Source organism: Melanotaenia boesemani, chromosome 10 (assembly GCF_017639745.1).
Source record: "Melanotaenia boesemani isolate fMelBoe1 chromosome 10, fMelBoe1.pri, whole genome shotgun sequence".
Taxonomy (NCBI): domain Eukaryota; kingdom Metazoa; phylum Chordata; class Actinopteri; order Atheriniformes; family Melanotaeniidae; genus Melanotaenia; species Melanotaenia boesemani.
Window position 1 is genome coordinate 30,674,563 of NC_055691.1, and position 25,352 is coordinate 30,699,914.

Below are 25,352 nucleotides of genomic sequence, written 5' to 3' on the forward strand. Positions count from 1 at the left end.
TTTTGTTCTCCCAACAGACTAGTTTCACCATGACGAGGAAGGGCCACCCCCCCTTTTTTTTTGTCCTGACTTTTCTTTCAGCCATAAAAAGAAAAAAAGCTTTTTAAGTGTCTTTTTGAAGATTTTTATCTGGCATTATCCAAATCTTAAAATTAAATAATAAAACAAGAGAACATATTTCACTGGCAGCCATTCATGCTATCTTTTTTTTATTTACATGTTTAAAATAATGATCATGATAATAAGAATTTAAAAATAAATTTATAAAAGGAGCTCTCTCCATGAAAATTACAACTTTAATATCTGTCTATTGTCACAGATGATTTATTATAGTTTATTTCCGTTTCACAACTAATGGTGAACTTTGAGCCCTGTCTCTAAAAGCTTTGATTTAAATAAAAATATAGCAAAATCTTGTTTCCATGTAAAAATGAAGGTACTTAATAATTTTGAAACCACACTAGAGAATGTCTCTGATCATTTTGGAGGCAATTTGTTCTTACTAGTAAAGCAAACTTATTTTTTTTTCACTTTGAGCAAGAAATCCTACATTAATTACAAAAGAAATCTACGATAAATTATTATGATTGATTGCTATAGAATGATCAGTATCAAATGTTAAAATTGAGAAATGTTATTTTTGCTTTGGAAAAAAAAAAACGATTGCATTATCTTAGATCATATCAATGTGAGAACAAGAGAAAGTTTTATGCTAATACTTATTAATAATATTTATTTTTTCTTCACTATTTTCGAATGACAATCTGAGTAAAAACACACTTATGGATCATGGTGTTTTTTTTGTGTTTTTTAAATGCAGCATGGCGATATAAATTTGCAGTGTAAATATCTGTACTAATGTAATGCAGTGTGCTCTTGGAGTAAAACAAGCCTTTTCTCCTTTATAAAAAAAAATAAATGAAATTGTTGCGTCAACAAGCTGAAGTGAACAAACTGTTGTCGTTCTGATTTTTAGCTGGCCAGACACAACAAGATCTTGCAGCAGAGCTTTAGGCCGGGGTTGGGGTCGGGTCTGGATAGCGAGAAGGATGACGCTCTTCATTTCTATGCCAAGCACACTGCACAAATAGAGGTTAACACCATTTTCCTCATTTCCGTTTATCCCAGCAGCTCGAAAACCTTTTAAACAAATAAATTCCCTCTCTTCAGATTGTGCGTCATGACCGCACTATGGAGCAGATAGTGTTTCCAGTTCCAAACATCTGTGAGTACCTCACCGAGGAGTCCAAGGTGCGTGTGTTCACCACCACTGAGAGAGACGACCAAGGCAGCAAGGTGAACGATTTCTTCCAGCAGTTTGAGAACCTCTACAGTGAGATGAGCTGGCAGAAGAAGATTCGCAGTAAGTTTTTACATTCTGGATCCAGTGACGTTAATGACGACAGTAGTAGAAGATTGGATAATAGTGAATCGTTAATACTGTTTAAGAGTGTCTGGTTCTTTTTCCATGATAAACTAAGATTCTGTTTTGGTTTGTTTTTTGCTCAGAAAATAAGGCTCTGTTCTGGGTCTCGCGCCACATCTCTCTCTGGGGGAGCATCTCCTTCTATCTGGCATGCCTGCTCAACCTTGCAGTGGCTGTATTCTACCCCTTTGGTGACGATGGAGATGAGGGTAAGCATTTCTGCATTATCATTTTTTTATTTTACCTTGACATGGTGTCAAACATTTTCAGTGTGACAAATAGTCCAGAGAATTTATTTGCGGTCTTACAGTAGCTTGTTTTCCAGTAAATTGGAAATTTTTATTAGTTAGCTAAAGTTGTTTCTTCTACGATGTGTTCAACATTACCTTGTGCAAACCGATGACAAAGAGGGCTCGCTCTGCATTGTATGTGTAGTAAGGTAGATCACAGAGAGCAGCTCCTGGCGCTGAAAAAAGTCTGTTCAACTCACCAAAATAGACATTTCAGATTAATATAACCCTTTCTCTTTAATTTGAATGCAAACTTATTTATTACTGGTTTTTATAGTAAACAATATGCAATTGTAAAACTAATGTTTACATAAATAATGATATTTACTGGGTAGGTTTTACTTGCTGCAGAAGTGCTGACTGTTCCTGCAACCCAGCTTAACAGCCAACATAAACAGAACAAATAAATTATGTCCACTTGTTCAGCATCCACACCAATCTTAGACTACAATTATAACTCCTTAAAGCCTTGAGCTGAGGCTGCAGGTCAACTAACTTCAACATCAACTTGTTTTTGGTCAAACATTAAAAAAAAGATTTTAAAACTAATCAAAGGGTTGTTAATATTCTGCTCTGTGTGTTCACTGCAGCCTTATTATTATTATTGCTGCTAGCTAAAATTAATTCTCTGCCTTTCCACTGAATAATTCCAAATTTACTGTCAACACACTGAAATTATTGTTGTCCAAAAGTGAGTTTTAACTTCAGATTGTTTTGGAATTCAGTAAATAAAAATAAAAATATCTTTGCCTTTTTGTGGTGTTAAGTGTTTTTTTTTATTGATTATCAATTGCTGTTCACATGATTCTGACTGAGATGTGTTTGCAAGGATTGTAATTCTCTTAAGGCTTGACATACCTTTGGTTTTTTTTTTTTTTTCCTCATGATGGTGTAGACTTGTACAGTGTGTAGCTAACTAGGTCCACTTAAATAAGGATGCAGAATTTTGTTGGAATAAATCAGCCATGACCTGAGATAAGGTCAAATTAGGCATGCTGTGACTAATTTCAGAATTGTCACTTGAAGCATTCTTGTTGAAGTAGGAATAAGTAGATAAAGTTTTCATTTGGTTTTGTTAAAGTTCTTCTATGAAAATATGTATGCATATTTTAAAGAAAGTGTTAGCATTTTTTTTCTGTAACTTCGGGGTATCAGTAATTTTAGTAACATGTCAGGTCCACAACAGAAGAGACTTTATGATCACATTTGATGTGGGGCAACTTGGACTTTAATCGTCTTTATTCAAATGTAGAGATTGTGGGCTTCATATTACTTACAGCTCCATGCAAGTTCACCGTGAGACCTTATCGGACAGGTTAAGAGAAAAAACCTGCAAGTGCAATGTGTCTCTAGTGGAAGATTAACAGAGAAATTTATTTGTAACAACATCAATCATTTGTGTTACAGACCTTTTTAGCGTAGCTCATAACTCATTTTTACTTCATATTTTCACTTTCAAATTAATCTGTTACCTTTTACTTAGTTATTAAACTTTGTATTTATTTATGTATTTTAATTCTGCTTTTATTAGTCTTATTTATTGTTAAAATTTTAGATTGACTTGAGCACTCCAGTGTTTTCCTCATAGGGGTTCTCAGCATTGGGAGCTATGCATGCTCTGGCCGCGTGGTCGTTGCCGTGGGGATTGTACTTGTTGGGACCCTGCACTGCAGCCTTATAGCTGTTGGGTGGGCTTGGTCTGCCCTGACCCTGGTCATTCCCATGGTGACGGCCTTTGTGATCGTGGGTTGGGTTGGCTCTGGGTGTGGATGAACTTCTAGGATATACTTTCTCCACCTGGTGTCAAGACATATGTTTGTTTATATTGTTATTTTTTAGTAAAGAGACAGTTTATTTATTGTCAAGGGGTGGGAGTCCATGTCTGTTTGTGTGCGAGAGAATATGAATAGGTGTGTGTGCTTTGATTTATGATAAACTTTGGGTGTGCTTGTGTTTTTATTATTTAAACAGTTCTTATCTTGTAAAGCATTTTGTGCTGCTCTTATGAAAATTGCTTGATAAATAAAGTTTGATTAAAGAAAAATGTTAGCACATTGTCATGTTGGTATGTTGCTATTTCAGTTGTTGAAGAATCAAAGTATGTGATCATGTACTGCATGCGGCAGTACTGCATTTTCTGGTGCAGTTAAAGTATTACATGTTGAAGTATTTTTGACAACTACTCTTCTCAGTTTACTGTAAAACCTCCAGCTTTAGAGTTCACTCTGCAAGGTAGAGAAGAGATGGACGTTTTGAGCAAAAACATCCCTGCAGAGCATTGTTTGACATTTTTAAGTGTTGCCTTTGACGGCGTGTGTGAGGTTAAGCTCTTACCTCAGGTGAATAATTTATTAGAGTTGTCACATTTCAGTGTTGTTGTGCTTGGCCTCAACCCATACTTTGTTCTTTTACCCAGGCACCTTGTCTCCATTCTGGAACATCTCATTGTGGGTGGCGTTGGGGGTCTCCACCAGCTTGCTTCCTATACTGTCCAAATCACGAGGCATCCAGTTATTCCTAGTCTTCCTCATTTTGCGTGCCATCTACACTATGGGCCTTGCACCTGCTCTTTTGTTGCTTGGTGCTGTCAATGTAAGTACGTGTTTTGAGGGATGTCCATCTGCCTACTCATACATCAAAACTTTATTCTTAAGATCTTGGTCTTTGCATATTTTTCCCTCATTTTCAGCTATTCAACAAGTTGGTCTTTCTTGTAAGTTTTGTGGGCAACCAGGGAACTTTCACTCGAGGCTACAAAGAAGTTCTGATGGATGCGCTCTTTATATGCCATCTGGGTTACGCCATCATTTGTGTTTTGGGCCTTTTTGTTCATGAGTTCTTCTACAGCATTTTGGTAAGAAAACCTCTTTTCATTGTGACTAATTAGTTGTGAAACAGCTCTCAAAAAAATTTGTGTTCTACACAATCATCTTGTACTAACTGATGTTGATCTCCCTTCACAGTTGATTGACCTCGTTTTCCGAGAAGAGACGCTGCTGAACGTGATCAAGAGTGTGACGAGAAATGGCCGCTCCATCATTTTGACAGCTCTTCTTGCCATCTTTCTTGTCTACTTTTTCTCCATCATTGGCTTCCTCTTTCTCAAGGATGACTTCCGCATGGAAGTGGACCCTCTCCTCACACCAGGTCCGAACATCTGGCTTAGGTTTCTGTACTTGATATCATCACACAGCATACCTCATTAGTGTCTGTCTGGTGTATGGACAAAAAATGAGTGGCTGCAATTTTTTGACCAGTAAGCTGATCAGTCAGAGCAGATGTGGCCCTTTTGGGAGGGGTGCTTTCAAAACAAAATGAACTAAATTGGAACATTAGAAACAGAAGGTGACAAGATGTGAAACACCAACAAAAAAAAAAACTGCTTTTTTTATTGTTAATTTACATAAATCATGTGCATCTGAACCTGTGAAAGGGTCATTTTTGGTTTCTAGAAAACATTCACAAGAAGTACATGTAACCTCAAAGGTTGACATGGTAGTTTAAATGAATTATTTCATAGTTCAGTTATTTAAATTGTCATACAGTATTTGTATGAATTACTGAATGTATATACACCGTAATGTAAAACATTTACAGTACACTATGCATCCATCCCCAGACACATGTTTTGATAACACTGGAGAGTGTGGGTGTGTTAATGAGCTCCGGTGCTGACGATCAGGAAGACATCCTGCTTGCACATGTGCACCTGTTGCATAACCTGGTGGCCGAGCCATCCTGTGTTTTGCTGAATAGAGCACAGCAGAGCAGTGGTAGGTTATGTAACTAGCTGGGCTCATGCCTGTCTGTATGTTATCTGAGGGCTGAGCTGACGAACAGCCAAAGCTTCATGAAACTGAGGAGAACCCTGTCCACCCTGAGACTGCAACCTTAAAGCTCCTCCCCATACCCCCTGTTAAACCTCTTTTTTTTTTTTTTTTCCTTCTTCCTCCTGTAATTTTTTCGATTTGTCCCTCTGTGACTGTCAGAGAAAATGTCCCTTCTGTTGTTACCGTGGTCGAGGTGTGTAGTCCTCCTTCAGCCAGTCCGCCTGAGCTGATCAGACCTGAGCAGTGTAGCTCCTCCGGTACGTGGGGCTTTGCCCATGTGCAAATGATTTGTTCAGGTTTTTTTTTTTCCAGTAACACTTCACCGCCCACTCAGCAGCTGCTGCCTCAGTTTACATAATGTCTCAATATATCTTTTTCTTTTTTAAACAGTAATTTTTTCTCACACTGATCAGAATTAGTTGTAAGAAGTTTTAAAGCAAGAACACAATTGAAAACTCATTGCAGTTAACTTTAACCATTAAAAATAAGTTGCCTTCATTTTTTCTTTTGTAGGAGAAAGGGATTTATTAAGTAATGGTGGTGCTGCAGAGACATGTTTGAAAGAAAGCTGTCCTTTGTCACCTTCCGTGTCACCTGGTAAGTTTTACCATTAAAATATCCCACTTATTTTGACAGTCATGGGCTATTGAAGGCCATGAGTTTAAGGACATTTTTTTTTACTTATCTATTTTTTTTGGTTTGACCGGAGTTGTGGGTGTTTATGTGACCTTTCCGACAGCAGCAACTCCCTGAAAGGTTACTTACACAAACACTCAGGAATGCTCACGCACGCACAGTCATGCACTCACATTGAGGCGTGTACACAAAGAAACTTGATGAGGCAGAGGGGGTGACTCACACTCCTGGATCCATGGATCACCTGCTCTGTAGGGGCACACACGTGATCTCATCCACATCCTTCACCACCTCTATTTTTTTTTTTATTATTATTCTTCAGCAGTCATGCTGTAAATGGCTTTATCATTTACAGTATTCTTGCATTTCACGTATTATATAAATAGCAAAGGAGATTACGTAGCATCATCTTTTCTTTTTATTTATTCTTATGTTTGTGGGATTTGATTTTTTTTAAAATCATGAGTCACTTATCAGAATCAGCAGGATGTTTTTATTTTGTTAGACTACTTGATATTGACATTTGTTAGTCATTCTGTCAGTAAATTTAGTTTATTTGAACTCAATTAAAATTCAGACTGATAATATGAAGATCTAATTAGATAATATGAAAATGAGATAAAAATAAAGCAGAACGAAGTGCACTTTCTTGAAGGCTTCATGCTTCTGCCCTTCATGTGTTGTTTTGTGTGTTTTCTTGCAGATGAAGATGATCGAATTGAGCGGGTGTGTGACACTTTGCTAATGTGTATAGTCACTGTGTTGAACCAGGGACTGCGTAATGGAGGAGGGGTGGGAGATATTCTCAGGAGACCTTCCAAAGAGGTCAGACCAACTCAAAATTTAAAAAAATTAAATGGTCCTTAATCTCAATTGTGTTGACTGAAATAGGTTAAAGTTTTGGATAAACTTTGAGAGTGAAGTTAAACTGATGTACAACTCTCCATATTCCACTTGTGGCCAAACCATCCAGGAGCCTCTCTTTGCAGCTCGGGTGGTTTACGACCTTCTGTTCTACTTCATCGTCATCATCATTGTTCTCAATCTCATCTTTGGTGTGATCATTGACACATTTGCTGACTTGAGGAGCGAGAAACAGAAGAAGGAGGAGATTCTCAAAACCACCTGCTTCATCTGTGGTGTGTACAACTATGTGGAAACTGCTCTGAGTGAAGGACAAAACGGCATGTTTTCGAAGAATTCTCATAAAATAGTTGATGTCTTTGCAGGGTTGCAAAGGGACAAATTTGACAACAAAACAGTGTCCTTTGAAGAGCATATAAAATCTGAGCACAACATGTGGCATTACCTGTACTTCCTGGTTCTGGTGAGGGTGAAGGACCCGACGGAGTACACCGGCCCTGAGAGCTACGTGGCCCAGATGATCAAAGTCAGTACCCTTCATATATATGCTACACAGAAATTGTCACTCTATTTACATTTTTTTCAATGCAATTTGATGCATCTGGATGATTGCAATGCACAAGCATTAAGCTCATTCATAAAACTATGATCATTTAGAAACATTAGGCTACACTGCACTATGTTTTTGACTCACAAAGGTTCCAAGAATATATTAGCAAATGTAGTCATTTCACCCCCTGATTAATATTTTGTTGCCACGCTGCACCAGATGTAGAAAATGAGCATATAGATGTCCTAGCGTTAAAGTCTTAACGTTGCACCGCCTTCCTTAGTTAGCATATTAGCACAGTGTGCTACAGAGGCATCATCCTTCACAGCAGTGGAGCGACTGAAAAACAAGACTGAGCCTCCAGGCTTGTGCCAGGCATCCCAATTTATCCTTCTTCCCCCTCACTGTTGGAGAGAGACAGGCCTCTGTACTCAGGTAGCATTCACTATGCTGCGCTCCTAACCTGCTAAGACAGACCGTGGCTAAATAATAATTAAACCCAGTCCAGCACTATTATCATCAATGCACTGAGTTGTTGTGCTGACATAGACAAGAAGTTGAAGGATGTAAGGGCAACTAGGTGTGTCTGTTAGGTTAATGGATTCAAATGAAGCCTGGCAGCACAATGGCCCATTTTGTGATTAATACTGGACCGTGATAGGCATAAGAATGGTGGCATTATAATGAACAATTTACATAACAAACAGGTGACAGACACTAAATTAATATGCATCAGCAGCTCTTCCAACAGGTTTGTTTTCTGATGCTGGGCCCATGTTTTCCTGGGTGATGAGGTAATGATGAGTCAGGAATTTATTTTACCACCAACTCGTGCTGCACGTTTATAAAACACACACAGGAAATGAACAAATAGTGTTTATTTGTTCATGGTATTCCTGTGTGTTTTATCACATTATAGTTTTTCATAAAGAATCAGAATCCTGGAGGAGGAGGTTGAGTTTGTGGACAGCTACAAATACTTGGGTGTGCCCTTGGACTGCAGACTGGACTGGAGGATCATCAAATGAACAGAGGCTACTTACTGAGAAAGTTCAGAGCCTTTATTGTCAGCAGCAAACTGCTGAGATGTTCTTACAGGTGGCCAGTGCAATCATGTATGCTGTGGTGTGCTCAGGGAGCAGCATCAGCTCCACAGATGCCAGCAGGATCAATAAACTGATCCATAAGGCTGGCAAGATCATTTGACACCACCTGGAGACACTGGAGACAGTCAGAGACAGGAGGTCTCCTTCATAGACAATTCCTCATATCCACTGCACAGTGTACTGCAGGGACAGCGGAGCTCTTTCTCTGTTGCAGCTTCACTGTCACAAAGAGAGGTTTAGGAAATCATTCTTTCCTTTCACAATATCCCTGTACAATAAATCCATGTGTGAGAGGTGATCATCATCTCTGCATTTAACCCGTATACCCTGTTAAGGTCAACATTCCTTAATAAAAGTTTTTTTTTCGTATTGTGAATGTATAACACTAATCTTATCTGCTTTGTTTAGTAATTTTGTCTATGAATTATTAACAGTGCCTAGGCTATCAATAATGCTTTGATGCATGAGAACAGTTTGTTTGTTTTCCTTTTCCCCATTTGAGCCACACCCAAACTAAAAAGAAAAAAAACCTAACTAAAAATACACAGATACAAATTTACCGAAAGTAGTTTGCAGATATGAGTAAAATGGGAAAAGGTGTGTGCTGCTTCGAGTCATAAGTTGTGTTTACAGAGTAACTGAATGTAAATATTATCTGGTGCTTGTCACAGATAGGTCATGTGACCACAGCTTGTTGATAAAACTGGACTGTTCAAAGTGCTGATAACCAGTCCAAGTTAGAATCTAAGGGACTAAAACTCTGTGATTCATCAGTGTATGACACTGTAAAGACTTTATTGCCCGTCTCATTTTGGGTGAAACAAACTGTGGCAACTGCAAGAAAAAACTTTTACATTTGGATGTTTTGTTGTACTGAACGCAAGAGATGGAATTCAGTTGCTTACAACAGATCATTTATATGTTTTAGTGAGTTTGTGTGCATGAGTAAATATGAGGTCAGCAGAGCCAAGTAGTTTTTTGCTGTGATCTTGTGCACGCGAGGAGGCTTTGCACTTCTTTCAGGCACAAACTTTCTTACGTAGCATCTTACGTAAAAACTAAAGCTAAACTTATAGCCAAATACACAATGGTATTTTTTCATGAAGCATTGATTACTTTGGATTATACCGGCTTGTGTGTATTTGACTGAGATAGACTGCTTATAAGGGGTAAAAAAAAATATTGCCATGAGTCCATTTAGAGCTTTTATCAGTGTTTGTTCAGCACTGTGGGAACTAAATGTGTCATAGTCATTACTTCTAATGGTTTAAGTATTTTAATTCTCTTTCTAAAATGTAAATATGTTATTACTCGTGTAAGAAGTTTGCAAGATAATGATGCATGAACGCTGCATTATGATCGAGTGTGATGGTGTTGAATCGAAGGACACAGAGCTTTCCTCATTAAATGTGATTGCACGTTGAACCTGACATGCAGCCAGATGTGAAACTGTTTACAGCTGTGTCTCTACAACTTGCTGGTATGGTATGGTTAGCTTCTTAGTGTTAACTACCCTGGCAGTTACTACTTAGCATTAGGTAATAATCTGTATTCTCATCAGTCAGAATGGACGGCTGGGCCATGCCTCCACTAGGAGATATCTGGAACAATTCATTTTCCTAGTTGCACATTAAAAACTAAAAAAATATCTAACAACCATTTGAACTTTTTTGTTATTAACCATTAGGGGCTGTCCATTGCTTTTACTGATTTTGTACCATGATCAGTGACAACATAACAGCAACTTGACACAACAAACATGTATTCACTCTTATTTATTCTCTTCATATCAACTAAAATGTTTACACAAGATGACTTAACAAGCAACATTTCATCTAGTCCAGAGTCATGTGTTAAAACATGTTTGTGTTTGTTTTTTTGGCCACGTTTGAGCTCCATATATTAAAAATGAAGGGCTCTCTGCTTAAGAGTAAAAGTCTATGTCTTAGAATAGAATATAAGCTTTATTGTCATTGTACAAGAATACAACAAAATTCCATTTGGCAGCATCTCTTGTAGCAGTTACAATGTAACAAGAAAAATAAAAAAATAAAAATAAAAGCTAAAGAAGGTGAAATTCAAAAAAATTAAAATATCGCACAAAACTTAATTTATTTCAGTAATTCAACTTGAAAGAGTAAACTAATATATTAAACAGACTTATACATGCAAAGTGAGATATTTCAATCATTGATTTATCATTTTGATGATTATGAAAACCCAAAAATAACATGAAAAAAAAATTTAATACAGAAATGTAGATCATCTGAAGAGTACAGTCATCCATATGAACTCGTTACCTGGTTTGAGCCCTTCTGCATGAATTACTGCCTTAGTGCGGCGTGGCATGGATGTTATCAGCCTGTGGCCCTGCTGGGGTGTAATGGAAGACCAGGATGCATCAATAGAGGCCTTCAACTCTTCTCCACATGTCTATTTTGTCGATTCATGTCATGTCGATTTTCTATGGGGTTCAGGTCAGGAGAGATGCTGGCCAATCAAACACAGTGATCCCTTGGTCATTGAACCAGGTTTTGGTTCTTTTGGCAGTGTGGGCAGATGCCAAGTCATGCTGGAAAATAAAGGCAGCATCTGAGAAAAGATTTTCTGCTGAAGGAAGCATGAAGTGCTCGAAAATCTCCTGGTAGACGGCTGCATTGACTCTGGACTTAATAAAGCACAGTGGACCAACACCAGTAGATGGCATGGCTCCCAGATCAACACGGACTGTGAAAACGTCACGCTGCACTTTAAGTGTCTTGGATTGTTGCCTCTCCATTCTTCCTCCAGACTCTGGGATCTTGATTTCCAAATGAGATGCGAAATTTGCCTCATCAGAAAAAAGCACTCTGGACCACTGCTCAGCAGACCTGTTCATTTTTTCTTTAGCCCAGGTGAGACGCTTCTGATGTGTTTTGTTCAGGACCGGCTTGACAAGAGGAATACAACATGTGAAGTCCAGGTCTAGGATCCGTCTGTGTGGTGGCTCTCTAAGCACTGACTCCAGCCTCAGTCCACTCCTTGTGAAGCTCTACCACATTTCTGAATGGCCTTTTCCTGACAATCCTCTCCAGGCTGCAGTCATCCCTGCTGGTTGTTCCACCTTTTTCTTCCACACTTTTTTCTTCCACTCAACTTTTTGTTTATGTGCTTTGACACAGCACTTTGAGAGCATCCACCTTCTTTTGCAATTACCTTTTGAGGCTTTCCCTCCTTGTGGAGGGTGTCAATGATGGTTTTCTGCACAACTGTCAGGTCAGCAAATTCCCCATGATTGTGAATTCTACTGAAGTAGAATGAGAGGCCATTTAAATGCTCAGGAGTGTTTTGGATTAATTAGCTGATTAGAGTGCAGCACTTAGAGGCTACAACAATGAACCTTTCACACTATTCTAATTTTCTGAGATTTTAAATTTTTGGGTCTTCATGAGCTGTAAGCCATAATCATCAAAATTATAACAAATTATTGCTTGAAATATCTCACTTTGCATGTAATGAGTTTATATATTAGTTTACCTTTCTAAGCTGAATTACTGAAATTAAGTTTTGCGCTATATTCAATTTTTTTTAGTTTCTCCTGAATATATATATTAAATGTGGTTAAAAATGATAATATGATATACAGATATGACATACAGCCTTTAAAAAATGATGGCAGGGCATGGTTCCTGGGGCAGTCTCTTCAGTCTCTTAGGCTGTGCCAATTGAAACATTTGTTTTTTTTATGTGCGACTTCTGGCTTAATCTCATTGCATCATTAAATCTTAACTTGCTCACATGAACAGTCGCAGGCCATTCTTTGTGTGAGAGAATTACTGTATAGGAGCAGCATTGGAAAGTAGTAAGTACTCATGATGCTGGTCTCTGCAGCAGCCTGCTTTTTTTTTTTTTTTTTTTTTTCCCCCCTTCTCCACACCACAGCCCAAAGTGATCTTTGACTTAATGCTTAGATTGGCATAGTTTTAGTTTGGGGGCTTCACCTAGCCTAAAGTGCTACTGCTACTATGCGATGTGAAACATTTTCTCCATGTTGGAAAAGGAGTAGAAACTTCATGACCTCAAACTCACACTCACTCAGACACACATGGAGGCACACACAGAGACACACAAACACACAGCTTCTGACTCATAATGATTGCCTCTGCTTGGTAGGATAAAGTGATGTGGTGCCAAGCAAGGGAGTCGGCTCATGTTACACTGAGTGTCTGTTCTGCTGGTGTGCTGTACATGTGAATGTGTGTCAGTGTTCGGGTGTTTGTGTGTAAAATTATGACAGCGACTACAGGCCTAGCAGGTACTGCAGCAGCCACAACGCTGTTACATAACCCATCTCAAGTGGCCTGCTAATAGCTCAGCCTTGCTTGGCACGTGCTCTCCTGTCCCTTTCTTTCTCTTTCCCTGTCTCTCTCACACACAGACACACACTCTGTCACATTGTGAACCCTCCATTAAACATACAACACACATGTCACACACTGTCCATTATAAAAGCAACAGCAGGAGGAGAAGTGCATAATGGTCTTGTTATTGTGATGTAAAGTGAGAACAAAGGTCACTTACTTTATTTCTTTTATATTTATTATAGTTTTCTAAAGAGCTGCAGCTCTGGCTGTGGATTACAAGTGTTGCGCTGCAGCTCTTTAGAAAACTGGTAAACTTTGTGTGCCATGTCCTTGTATCTGCTCTGGCTGTGGATTACAAGTGTTGCGCTGCAGCATCATTCAGCAGTCTGATCGCCGCTTGACTTCCTGATCAAAGTGCAGACAGACATGGTCAGTAAATAATGCATGTTGATATGTAATAAATTAATAGATTATTCTTTCCAAAATGAAAGGATAATGCGGTTTTGAAGGTGTCTAAAACAATCTGAGGTATGAAGGTGAAGATTAAGACAAATTAAGAATGTTCCTATAAGGTGACAAAAGCACGAAAATCCTTACAGATGTTGAGAAATCTATTTAGTGCCGAACTAGGTCAGTAATTCATTCATACAACAGAAATTTGCATTGTTTGACAGGGTTTAATGAGGATTTGTAAGCAGCTGTTCAACTATAATGTATAATGTATAGAGTTTTGTAATGATGTTGATGTTGACAATGTGTGAGGACAGAAATACTTTGGTTATGTCAACCAGCTTCTATGTTTATATTTAAAGCTTGTTTTGAATAAAATACATATTCAGACTAAGCTTGATTGTAGACAATATCTGTATTATAAACAACATCCTTCCTTTTTTGACTATATGAGACTGCAGTATCTGGCTTATGGTTTACTTCTGAGATAGTTCTCACTTTGCGTTATCAGACATTTCTGGTTTTAGTTATATGCAGAAGTACAGTTTGTAAAGTCTGTTTTCTCTTAACCTTTAAAAGGGGGAAGAAAATGCTGTTTACTGCTAAGAGTAATTTATTTATTTATTGGGATAAATAATCTGGATTATATATCTGCAAGTGATAATGCCATGTGTACCTCTAGAACTGACAGTAAGTGGAAAAGTGAAATTGTTTGGATATTTTTAGTCAATGGGATGACGATCACATGAGCATGTGCCTTTTTTTATAACGGGCTGGTGGAAATGTATTATGGCACAAACAAACGTAGATTTGAGGACCTCAGAAAAGAGTTGTTGATGCTCAACAACAACATAACGAAACATGAACTTTAAAAGTTCTTGTTACCCTTCCCATCACTGGTTGACCAACAAATATTAATCCAATATAGTGTATAATATAGTGTGTGAAACAGTGTGAGGTCATTAATAGACCATGAGCATGTTCTAGGCTTCTCTGACATTGGCTAAATTTAAAGTTCATTAGTCTTCCATTATAAAACACTAAACCACCGTGGCATGAGTGGAAACAGAAAACCACTAATGCTGCCTGTGTGCAGTTTGCTAAAGATCACATGGACAACTCACAAGGCTGCTTGAGTTTTTTTTTGTTTTTTAATGGACAGATGGGACCAAAATAGATTGGTTTAGGTTAAATGATAAGATAAATATTACCCACTTGCCAAAGGTGGTAATGGTAGTATCACTGTTTAGGCTCATTTTTAAGTTTTTGAACCAGGACAGCTTGCCATTATTGACACAACACAAACAAATATTATAATGAATTTTAAAGAAAATGGTAAAATATCTACCTGTGTATTGAACAATTGAGTACACAAGTTGCTCTACTTAAAAAACAAAAAAATGCAGAATCTAAAACTGAAGCTTTGGAATAGTAAATTCGAAGTCCTGAGCTTCATCACATAGAACTTGTGTGCTATAGGGCTTGAAGTGAGTATTTCATGTTAGTAAACCCACAAACATCCCAAAGCTGCAGCTATTTTACACACAAAAAAAGGCTGACGTTCCTCCGTGCTGATGTGCAGTATTAATCAACTTTTACTGGAAACATTTAGATGCAGCGATATCTTGTCCAAGCCCAAGTGTTAGGGGTCACATCACATTAAAATCACGTTTTTAGGTCAGTTCATGGAAATATATCTAGAAAATTGCAATACAGGGTGGATATCATCTCATTTAGAAGAGCTAAAAATGACAATCCTTGTGTTGTGCAGCAAAACTTCCCAAAAACATACAAATCTTGTGCTTTTGTAGACTGTCCTCAATATTGAGGACGACTAGAGTACTCACATCATTTTTGCATTTTGATATATATCTAAAAAACTAATATAAATTGACTATTAGAATTATCAAATAGTTTGTGTTCCTCTATTATAGTATATATTATACTATATAAAAATAGTTACATTGGTAAAGCTTTACATATCTAATCTTATAACCTTTCTGTAGGCTGTTAGTAAAAACATGTTCTTTTACTGTGTGACATCTAATGTCACTGTACGGGAATTTATACAGAGAATAAAAACATACTATGTGATCCAGCTGTAATAAAGAATGGATCATCCCCCTTCATCATCTGCCTCCTCTTCACTGTCTGCTTCTGTCCCTCTTTCTGAATCTGAAACATTCTTTTCCTCATGCCTCCCACTGACATCTTCTCCCTCATTTTCACTTATTTTTCCTCATGTGTTGGTCTCAGTAACCTTCTTCAACAAACTTATCGCTCCTGGTCTCTCTATTCTTTCCTCTTTTTTTCCTTCTCATTCCTCACTGATTTAAATTTTCTTTTCACTGTGGTCATTTGCAAGCATCAAGGTTTGAATGTTATTACACAATATCATCAGAAGGCTGTAACAATACGAAACCAAAAACTGTTCATCACATGCACAGAAGCCATCCAAGTAGTTATTTTCAGACTACTTTTTCCCATTGTAGCCTGTCATTTCCCAAGTCGGACAGTAAGGGTGTAATTGATCTGCCTCGTTGCTGATATTGATCACATAGAGCTGTCACTGAAACTTCAGCCCCTGAAATGACTCTCTAAACGTTTTTCAGATCTAAATGTGTCATAAACTGCTTGTGTATTTACTGTAATCAGAAATAATTAGGAGAATATGCGTCAACAAATCACACGCGAGTGAGTCACTATCTGCTAGCGATTAATAGAGGTGTTGAACCGCAATCGTCTGTCACCTTTAGCCAAATTTCCTTGTTTTGCACATTTAATTTAACTTTGTGTTCAATGGGAAATAGTTGGGTGGCCCAGTCGCTCCACTCTGAGGTTGTGGTGGTAAAGTGGGGGGTCAGTTGCCCCATCTTGCCCCCCCTGTAGATCCACCTCTGGTATATAAAGAACAAAGTTGCACAGAAGCTGAAACATTTCTGGCCTTGCAACAGCTTTGACCATGAAGCACAAGAGTAAGAATGTATGTAAATTCATGCTCACTGATTTGTTTAAAATGAAGTAACACTAAAGCCTAACTTATTCAGACTGTACAGCACACACAGGAAGCCTGTACAGTCTAATGACAAGCAACAAGACATCGGTGGGATAGTTCAGATTCTGCACAGTCACAGTTTAACCTTATCTCTTTAATTAGGCAATGATGCTTCAACCAGCATGAGTGAGTGTCAAAAAGGATATTCACATCTTTGGAGATCATAATCCATCAGTGATGGATGACTTAAAACAAGCATCCGATAGTTCTCAGCTCCTGGGATGTCTTTGAGCTTACAGAGCTGTTGTTGTTTTCTGTATGGTGAGAAAGGAAACTATTCTTTTTTCTTTTCTTTTTTTTTATCGTCCCTTAGATGCTAGTGGCCCCAATTAGTGCCACATTTTCAGGGAGGGTCTCATAGAAAGACTCCATTCATACAGTAGCTCAGTCTAATAGCTTCCCCTCTAGTCATTAATGGAGTCAAAAGTGTTGAAAACAGCCAAAAAAATAAAAGCAAATATATAAGTAAAGGATCACTTTTTGTTTAGGATTCTGAGTGAGATAAATATATAGTAAATGGATTTTTTTATATATGGAGACTGCCAAAGGGCTCATGATATCACATAAAAGTTTAACTATAATTAATTCTAAAAAATATGTAAAAATATGTTCATGCCAACAAGTCGCTACTAAATGAGGGAGGGCTTCATGTGTGCAGGGATTTTAGTCTCATGGGTTTTGGTTCAGATAAAGGCAGAGATGTGGCCAAACTGACCGATAGCTGCACTTTTAAAAAAAAAGTATACATAATGATAATGAGAGTAGTAGAAAAAAAAATTACACAATAAATAAACACTTATTTGTCTTTATTTTTCTTGATTTATTTGCCTATTTGATCGTTAATTGATTGCAGTAGTCCTCTCTCTCTACAATGCGGTATCCTGACTACCCTTCAACATAAACAGAGGCCTTGATGGTCTGTCTTCAGCTAGCAGATGCTCTTCAAAAAATATTTCTGTATCCTTGTGAAATAAGATTAAATATATCATGACAGCTGCAAATGCATTATGGAACTGAACCTAATCAAACATTCAGCTGAAGGAAATCTGAACTATTCTTAGACTGTACACATTCACTAAATGCTTTCTAGTGACAACAAAATGTGAATTGTTTAGTTTTTCTCCATCTCTTTCCTGTGTCTTAAGGTTGCTTACTCTGCTTTGTATTTATAACCTCAGTTAAATGCTGAGTTTGAAGCGTAAATATTAGTTAAATATTATAATACTACATTTAGATTAAAGGGAAAAGGAGAAACAGGCCCAGATTAATGGAATATTAGCTTAAAATCTTAAACTGAGATAAGGAGATGAAGTAGACCTGAAAAAAATTCCTTGATTTTCTGATCTGAGTTACTGTTGTTGAATAATTGTTGATTTAAGTAAAAAATGGTTTCCTGCAACATTAAAACCACCAGCCTAATATCAGCGTCATTTGATATTATTCAGCCAGATGTTCTTAGCTCAACCAAGGTATTTTTGTTTTTAATAGTGGCAGCACCTTAGGCTCCGGAACAATCTACCACTCAATATTCACACTTCAGTCTTTACAGTCCTCCGTATCCCATCTTAAAAACATCACTTTTTTACCTTGGCTTTAAATCTGAGTTCAGTTTGAGTGCTGTTTAGATTTTTTGGTTTTATGTCGTTACGTTTTTGTTTTAACTTGGTTTAGTAACTTTGTTGTATTTGTTTGCTTTTATGAAGAGTGTGTGAAGAGCAAGTGAGGGCAGTTCAGTTGTAGCTTTCAGGTATGCATGTCTCACTTTGTAAAGTGTGATATACTTATTAATCAAATAAAAACAAATAACCCACACATTTCACATCCTCATCCATCCTCAGAATAAATTCCCCAATTTTTTATCTTCAGTGTCTCACACTTTTATCAGTCTATCTATCCCTGCAGTCTATTATTATATAAGAGTAGGTGGGAGAATACCTCACTCACCCCTCCCGCTGGACTTATCATGGTGCCAGTCAAATCCAACTCTCAGCACCTTGTAAGTGATTTTTATCAGAAGAACTGGCAAAGGAATATTACATAAGGTCAGCTGATGACAGTGTGTCTCTGTGAAACCTATCTTGCTTTGCATAAAAGCAAGCATGTTGTAAAACACACTCTTGCTCAAACAACGTTAGATACATTTCCATGCAGATGCTCGCCAACAGTACACACACCCACGCATGTACAAACACAGATACACTTAAGCCCATTACATAATTCTATAGGTTTGTTTTGACAACTGTTTTTCCCTGAGCATGGCTGCAGATGGTTACCTCTGTCCACTGCACCATTGGAAAACATGGTAAACAAAACACTTTGCATGTGCGCATGCACGCCCACATCTGTAAGTAACACTGTACTTCCAGTCATGCTGTTGATTGACAGTGACTCATCTCCACATCAACAGTGTGTTTATGGAGTTGGGTGACAATTGAACTGCCAGTTACTGTTCATCTAGTGTATTAATGCTATCTGCAGTAACCAGGAGACAACAGATCTACTTAAAAAAAATCTACACCGTCAAGCACAAACCAGAGAGCAGCTTCCATTCTGATGAGATGATTAAAGTTAACCCTTCACACGCATCTCCACTTACCGCTGGAGCTCTGTTAACTATCCTCCTGAGGTCAGGCTTCCTGTGTGTCTACGCTAATCTTATCAGTGTTTGTGCCAACATGCTGTGCTGTTATTGCTTTTTCTCTCCTATGTAGTCAGCGTCGTTTAGCTTTTTGCGCATTTTGTTTTTCTCATCATCTCTCTCACATCTCACCTTATATTCTTCAGAAAAAGAACTTGGAGTGGTTTCCTCGTATGAGAGCCATGTCCCTTGTGAGCAGCGAGGGAGACGGCGAGCAGAATGAGATGCGATCCCTGCAGGAAAAACTGGACAGCACTGTCACTCTTGTGGCTCAGCTCTCGAGCCAGCTGGCTGAGCTCAAAGACCAGGTAAACTGTTACTTTAGGTTGTTCTTCAGGCTGTGGTACTCTAAACTGACAGGTCTAAAGTAAAATGGTCCAGTGAACTCCACATGCTCCCTGACCACGAGGCTTTTTCACCTAAAAACGCCAGCAGAGGAAGAGGTCACGTAAATGGGGAGTTTCTGCTGCATCATATTGTTTTAAATCTCTTTTCAGTGCTCAGTATTGTAGTTTATTTGTATTAGAGCCTTAATGCTACTGAATGTATCACGACAGGTGACTATCACATCAGCAGTAAGCACGACTGAGAGCCGCCTGTGCGCCTCTGGCTGTTTGGATGACTAGCTCTGCTCCTACAGTGTGACTGATCACTCTCATCACCTGCCTCCCCTGCATGTGATTCCAGTCACAGGCCTGTCCTTGTTCCCCTTCTGCCAGATGTGCGAAAACAGCTCCTGCTGAGGGTGGATCACCCTCCAGTAAACAAAACAACAACCTCTGCTGACCTCGTCAAGCAGTAGAGTTGGTAACGGCTCCCTGCTGCCTTGAGCCACTTACCATGTGTGTACTGTTTAAGCACCCTTGAGCAAAAACACCAACATATTGGCTCTGAATTTATTTTGAGGCAAATGCAGACAAACTAATTCTAATCTAGGTTAACTGCAGTCTGTACTGACTAATAGAGAGTCATGGGGTTAGCAAGGATATTATTCTACCTTTATTGCAAACAGACATCTGAGCACACGTCACAAGAGGTGAGTGTGTTTACAGTAAGCAGGGTGCAGTCCTGAAGGAGGAGACTTGCAGGTCTTTCGTCAAATTGGAAATGTTTCCGCAATAATGAAAAGCACTCTTGGAGCTTCTAACTCTTATTGCACCCTCTGTTGACCTCAGCACTTCACACATTCACAGCTAAGGTTGTGTGCATGTGTACAGCTGTTTGGTTGTGTGAGTTTTGGGGCTCTGCACAGCCTGCTTGATTTGGTTAATGGCTTACTGAACCAGTGGACTTATGACATCAGCACTGAAACCACTGTAAATATGATGGTTGTTAAAAACCATTAAACTTCCTTCCCACACTTATACAACCTCCAATGTGCAGGTCACAGTAGTGCACACAAAAACATCCACACTCGCATGACTGTGTCCTCTAATGAAGTTTCCAAGGGAAATTTTACTTTCCAGTCATAACAGCTGTACTGAGCAAAGTTATTTGCATACAACAGTGGTGAGTTTTTTTTTTTTTTTTTTTTAGTAATTTAACCCTTGCACAAAAGCTTTTGAAGAATAATGTTTTGCAATATTTAAAGTGATTGCACACTCAAATCTTGTAATGAAATCCTGAAATCTTGTAATTTATATCCAGAAAATCATGAAATGGTCACTGACCTTGATTAATGTCTTTTTTTCCCCCCAATATGTCCTGTCCAGCATTATAGCAAGCAGAATGGCTGCTGTGTTGTGCCAAACAAATACACTTTGCAAAGAGGAGCTTTATGGATATAAGGCCCCTCTTGATAATTAAGTATTCTTTAGTTTTAAGTTAGTCTGTCGCTACATATCAATGCTGGACCTGACAAGAGGTGTGGGGAAAAAGAAAGGAGAGAGTAAACGGAAGAGAAAAAGAGAGTGAAGAGAAGAAAAAGGAGACACGGACATACCAAACAGAAAGTAACAGCATCAGCTGTTCAATCTAAACAGGAAAACCAGACAACCAGCTGCTACACCTCGAAGGAAACAGAAAACCACTGCAACATCATCAAGAAAAACAAAGCTGACAATCATCAAGAGCACCTAATAAAAGACAGACGAGCTGGAAAAAAATCATGAGTCGCAAGAACAAACATCAGCAATATGAAGAGAAACCCTCGTTATTGATGATTAAACCCACAGAACAACACAGAGATGCAGGTTAGTGAATGTGGAGGAAGGCAAAGTATCAGGCATGATCAGTGATCAAGCAAATGTGACCGGACCCCTGCAAAGATCAGAGGCAGACCAGGGGACCCCCAGGACATAGGACACCACAGAGACAACCACGCATCCACACAGAGGGCGACAGAGGAAGGACCCAGTCCGATCGGTCCTTGGCCATGAGGCAAAGGCCCTAGTGGGCTAGGGATGGCAGGAACCCGCCACTCAGCCCAATGCCCAGCAAGACCAGCATTTTAAAATATGTTTTTGCTTATAACTGCTTGACGGAAAAAAACCGAAGGAAAAAGGTAAATAGAGGAGAAATAGGATTAGAAAAGATAGAACAAGGGAGAACAAAACAAAAGGTAGAAAACAAACCACAACTGCTATCAAAGCTAAACAGAGAAACTAAACAGTTGCTACATCTGTAAAGAAACAGTAAACATCCTAAAGGCTTCTAAGAGAACACAGCGGATGATCTATAGGGGCACCTGTGACAAGAAAAACTGTCCAAACCATGAACAGCAATGAACAAGACAGCAATTAGTATATGTGTGTGGGTGTGTGTAGGGTTGTGGGTGTGTATGTAAGTGTGTGTACTAAGCATTAGGGGTGAGTTGTGCTGAATGGTCATGGAAATGCAACCGCATCTCCTCCAAGGATCAGAGGCAGACTGAAAGGGCCCCAAGCTCCGGCCAACCAGCAGCCACCACAGAGACCAGAACCGAGACAGCCCTCCTTAGGAACGGAGGAAGGCCAACCCTTCCCTCCCACCTTCCCATCTGCATCCATGCAGCCATTCCACTCCATCCAATTCATTCAATCACAATCCATATTCCCAATCCTATCCAGCCCCTCGGGTCCACCCCCCACCAACCTCTGAGGAAGCAGCCCAAGTGGGCCAGAGGGCAGGGAGCCCCAGACAGCCATATCAACAACCAACCATACTCACCTCCACTTCATCCATTTTGTCCGTCCGTACCCACATCCAGATACATTCACCCCTCACCAGTGTTCAGAACAGACGCCCGTACAGACATACACATCTCCAGGTTATTATAAACTTGAGTCATTGATATTCTAAGAATTTCTTGTGGCTAATTCCGTATCATGCAGTAAGTATGTCAAATGATCTAAATGTTTGATTAACAATTATTTCTTCCAAATTCTTTATTTCTTGGTTGCTCCATTATGTAAAGTTCAGCATTTTTTTGTTTTGCAGGATGTCAGGATTGTTCCAGATCAGTGACCTTGATTAATCTCTTAACATTTTATTTTTCATCTAAATAAATTTGTTCATTTTAAAGGTACAGATTTAGATCAGAATTTTCCTGCACTGTAAATTAAAATGGATGAATTACTCCATATAAAATGTGATTATGTGTGAGTCGGTAGGAATATTGTATTTTCCATGATTAAGTGCTCACTAGAACTGTACTGGCACAGCCGCAGGTTTGCGCATAATGTGTTTGCTACATGCAAAAATAAAAGCCACTCCAAACTGATTGTGTTTCTTTGTTTTTTACTCCACAGATGACCGAACAGAGGAAGAACAAGCAGAGGCTCGGATTCCTGGGTCCCACTCAGTCTAACCATCACATCCCATCACACTGAGGGGTGTAAAGCTGCTCAGCTGCAGCCTCGCTTTAAAACCATGTTAACATGCACACAATAAACTACAGCGTTAAGAACAATACTTGTAATTAGATGTTTACCTGCAATTACTGATGAGATACTGGAAGCGGCCAGCAAGCATTGATGTGTAATTTTTTTTAGATAGTGCCTTTTTTATGACACCAACACTGCCATATTGGATGCTCAATGCGTCGTCATGTGCCCACTTAGCCACAAGAACCACACTGTACAGAGGAGCTCAGGTCTGCGAATGATTAGCTAGGCACAGCTCACATCTGCCAGTGTGGTGTTAGAGTGCCAGACAGAGGTCCAGGGAAATGTTAGGCTACGGTTAATGGTTTAGTGCTGTCAAGTCTGTGGACGGCATGTTTTGGCCTGCGGTACAATGCTGTCAGGGTCCATCGCAGAGTTCAATGATTGGCTTAAAGGCTTTTTAAGAAAAGAGTGCACACTAACATTAAGTATTTTTCCCTTTACGTTTTTAGTTTCCTGTTAGTATTTATGAGAACATTTCTGTTCTTAACTGAAGTATTCTGCGTTTTGAAATTGAAGTCGCATTGCCTCACATGAACTTGAGGAGACATCTATATTGCCATGGCTGTAAGTGCACTTTCTTTAAAAGGGAAAAGTTAAAGCTGTAACTGGAAACATTGGTTAGTTTTGGATATTATTTTTGAATGGTTTGTATTGTGTTAAGATAGGCGTTTGCTGCACCACTTCAGTTGCCTTTTACAGATTTCCAGAACATATATGTAACAGAAATGTGAAAAGAAATACAAGTGCCTGTGTAAAACTTGAAATTTCCTAAGACTTAATCTTATATTGGTACATAACGTAGGGCTGACTGCACATGTAAATCTTGATGTTCTTTGCTGCAACACGAACATCCTTATCTCTATAGAGATATCAGCTCATTTTTACTGAATCTGCTCTTATCACCTTCCATTGCTCGAGTAAATCCTTTCTCACTGTTCTCTCTTGAGCTGCGGTTGATATGTCAGAATCGATGTTTTAAACTTGCACAAATGGCACGCTGCATTTACTTGATTGTGATTGTCCTGTGACACTTTCTGTTCAAACGATGTATAGAAAATGTATTTTATGTGGTCAGATGTTATAATAAATTTGTAACGAGAATTATTTGTGCATTTGAGTCAGCAGCTTTTGAGCAGTTTACCTCAGCCTTATTATTAAGGGGTTGGATGAGTACATCCAACCAGACCTCTTCTTCATCTATTTTCCCGCAAACTATGTAGACTTAATGCTTGTGTTTGTCAAAGTAGGAAGGAAGGTAAGTAGAACCTGGGGATTATGGCTAAAATGCTGAAATTGACATTGGTTTGCAAGCACACAAAATTGTAAATGGAAGTGTAAACTTGACGACATTAACTCAAATTGTGAACATCCCTTAATGAATAACATTATCAGTATCATCATGAAGTTCTGAAGTATGTTTGGACTTGTCACCTAAATGTCAGCTTGGCGTGTGCAAATCAAAACGGATCTGAATGATTTTGCTCTTGCTCCATATTGGAGATGATAAACGGATCACAAAAAGTAAACTGGTGTTTCATCCTGTCTTGTCATTTACCCTCTGCAGAGAGGACCATCAGTCTTGGCTTCAGTTCAGTGTTTACGCTGGCAGGCCTGCATTTACTCCTGCTGCCGGTGACAGCCATTAAAATTAGTTCACGCGGTGCCATAATGGTGAGCAGCTGTCACTGCATAGACATGAGGGGTAAAGTGCAGCATTACTGGAATGTATTTCACTCAGAGGGAGAAGATAATATCAGGGCCATCATTACTGTCTGGCAAAAGTCTAGTTACAATATTGTGATACAACTGTGTCAGTTTGCTATGCTTCCTAACCTGCTGATTTATAATTTATAGTGCTCAAGATGCTCTGTTTTATTTCAGCCTCTTCGTATACACTGAACCTTTTTAGATTCACATGAGCAGTGAATGATTTACTTTATGAACAACCTTGGACACATTTGGATCATTTTTGAATATCTTTGCAGACCACAGTCAAAAGTCACATGTTTAGCCTTTGTGTATTCAGTGGAAGGGGTGGGAAAACATCCAGAGAGTGTCAACAAACAAGACACAAACGCAAACACCCCTGTGGCCAGAGGCAGGTTAAGTAAGTCAGGCATTTTGACTGTATTGATTTGAAAAAAAAAAATAAGCCATAATGAGCAATAATAATGTTAATATTTCAACAATAAATGTAGCTTCATATTTAGCTGATATACAATATTGAGAGTTCAGTTTTAGAGTTGCAGTTAAAGGTGTGATTTGTGTTGATAGACTTATTGATCCCCTGTCCTCTCC

At 38.8% G+C, this 25,352-nt stretch overlaps 1 protein-coding gene across 1 annotated transcript in view; it reads left to right on the forward strand.

Annotated features, from left to right (window-relative positions):
• The window catches only part of itpr2 (inositol 1,4,5-trisphosphate receptor, type 2), a 70,972-nt gene extending 45,713 nt beyond the window's left edge, over positions 1 to 25,259 (forward strand). Inside the window, exons 46-57 of the mRNA XM_041996252.1 lie at positions 977 to 1,093; positions 1,171 to 1,363; positions 1,510 to 1,635; positions 4,133 to 4,308; positions 4,406 to 4,570; positions 4,680 to 4,863; positions 6,060 to 6,143; positions 6,886 to 7,007; positions 7,156 to 7,321; positions 7,412 to 7,572; positions 19,335 to 19,496; positions 22,917 to 25,259. Coding sequence (XP_041852186.1) covers positions 977 to 1,093; positions 1,171 to 1,363; positions 1,510 to 1,635; positions 4,133 to 4,308; positions 4,406 to 4,570; positions 4,680 to 4,863; positions 6,060 to 6,143; positions 6,886 to 7,007; positions 7,156 to 7,321; positions 7,412 to 7,572; positions 19,335 to 19,496; positions 22,917 to 22,997 — 1,737 coding nt within the window. The 3' untranslated portion in view covers positions 22,998 to 25,259. The remainder of the gene's footprint in view (positions 1 to 976; positions 1,094 to 1,170; positions 1,364 to 1,509; positions 1,636 to 4,132; positions 4,309 to 4,405; positions 4,571 to 4,679; positions 4,864 to 6,059; positions 6,144 to 6,885; positions 7,008 to 7,155; positions 7,322 to 7,411; positions 7,573 to 19,334; positions 19,497 to 22,916) is intronic.
• The last annotated feature ends 93 nt before the right edge of the window (positions 25,260 to 25,352 follow it).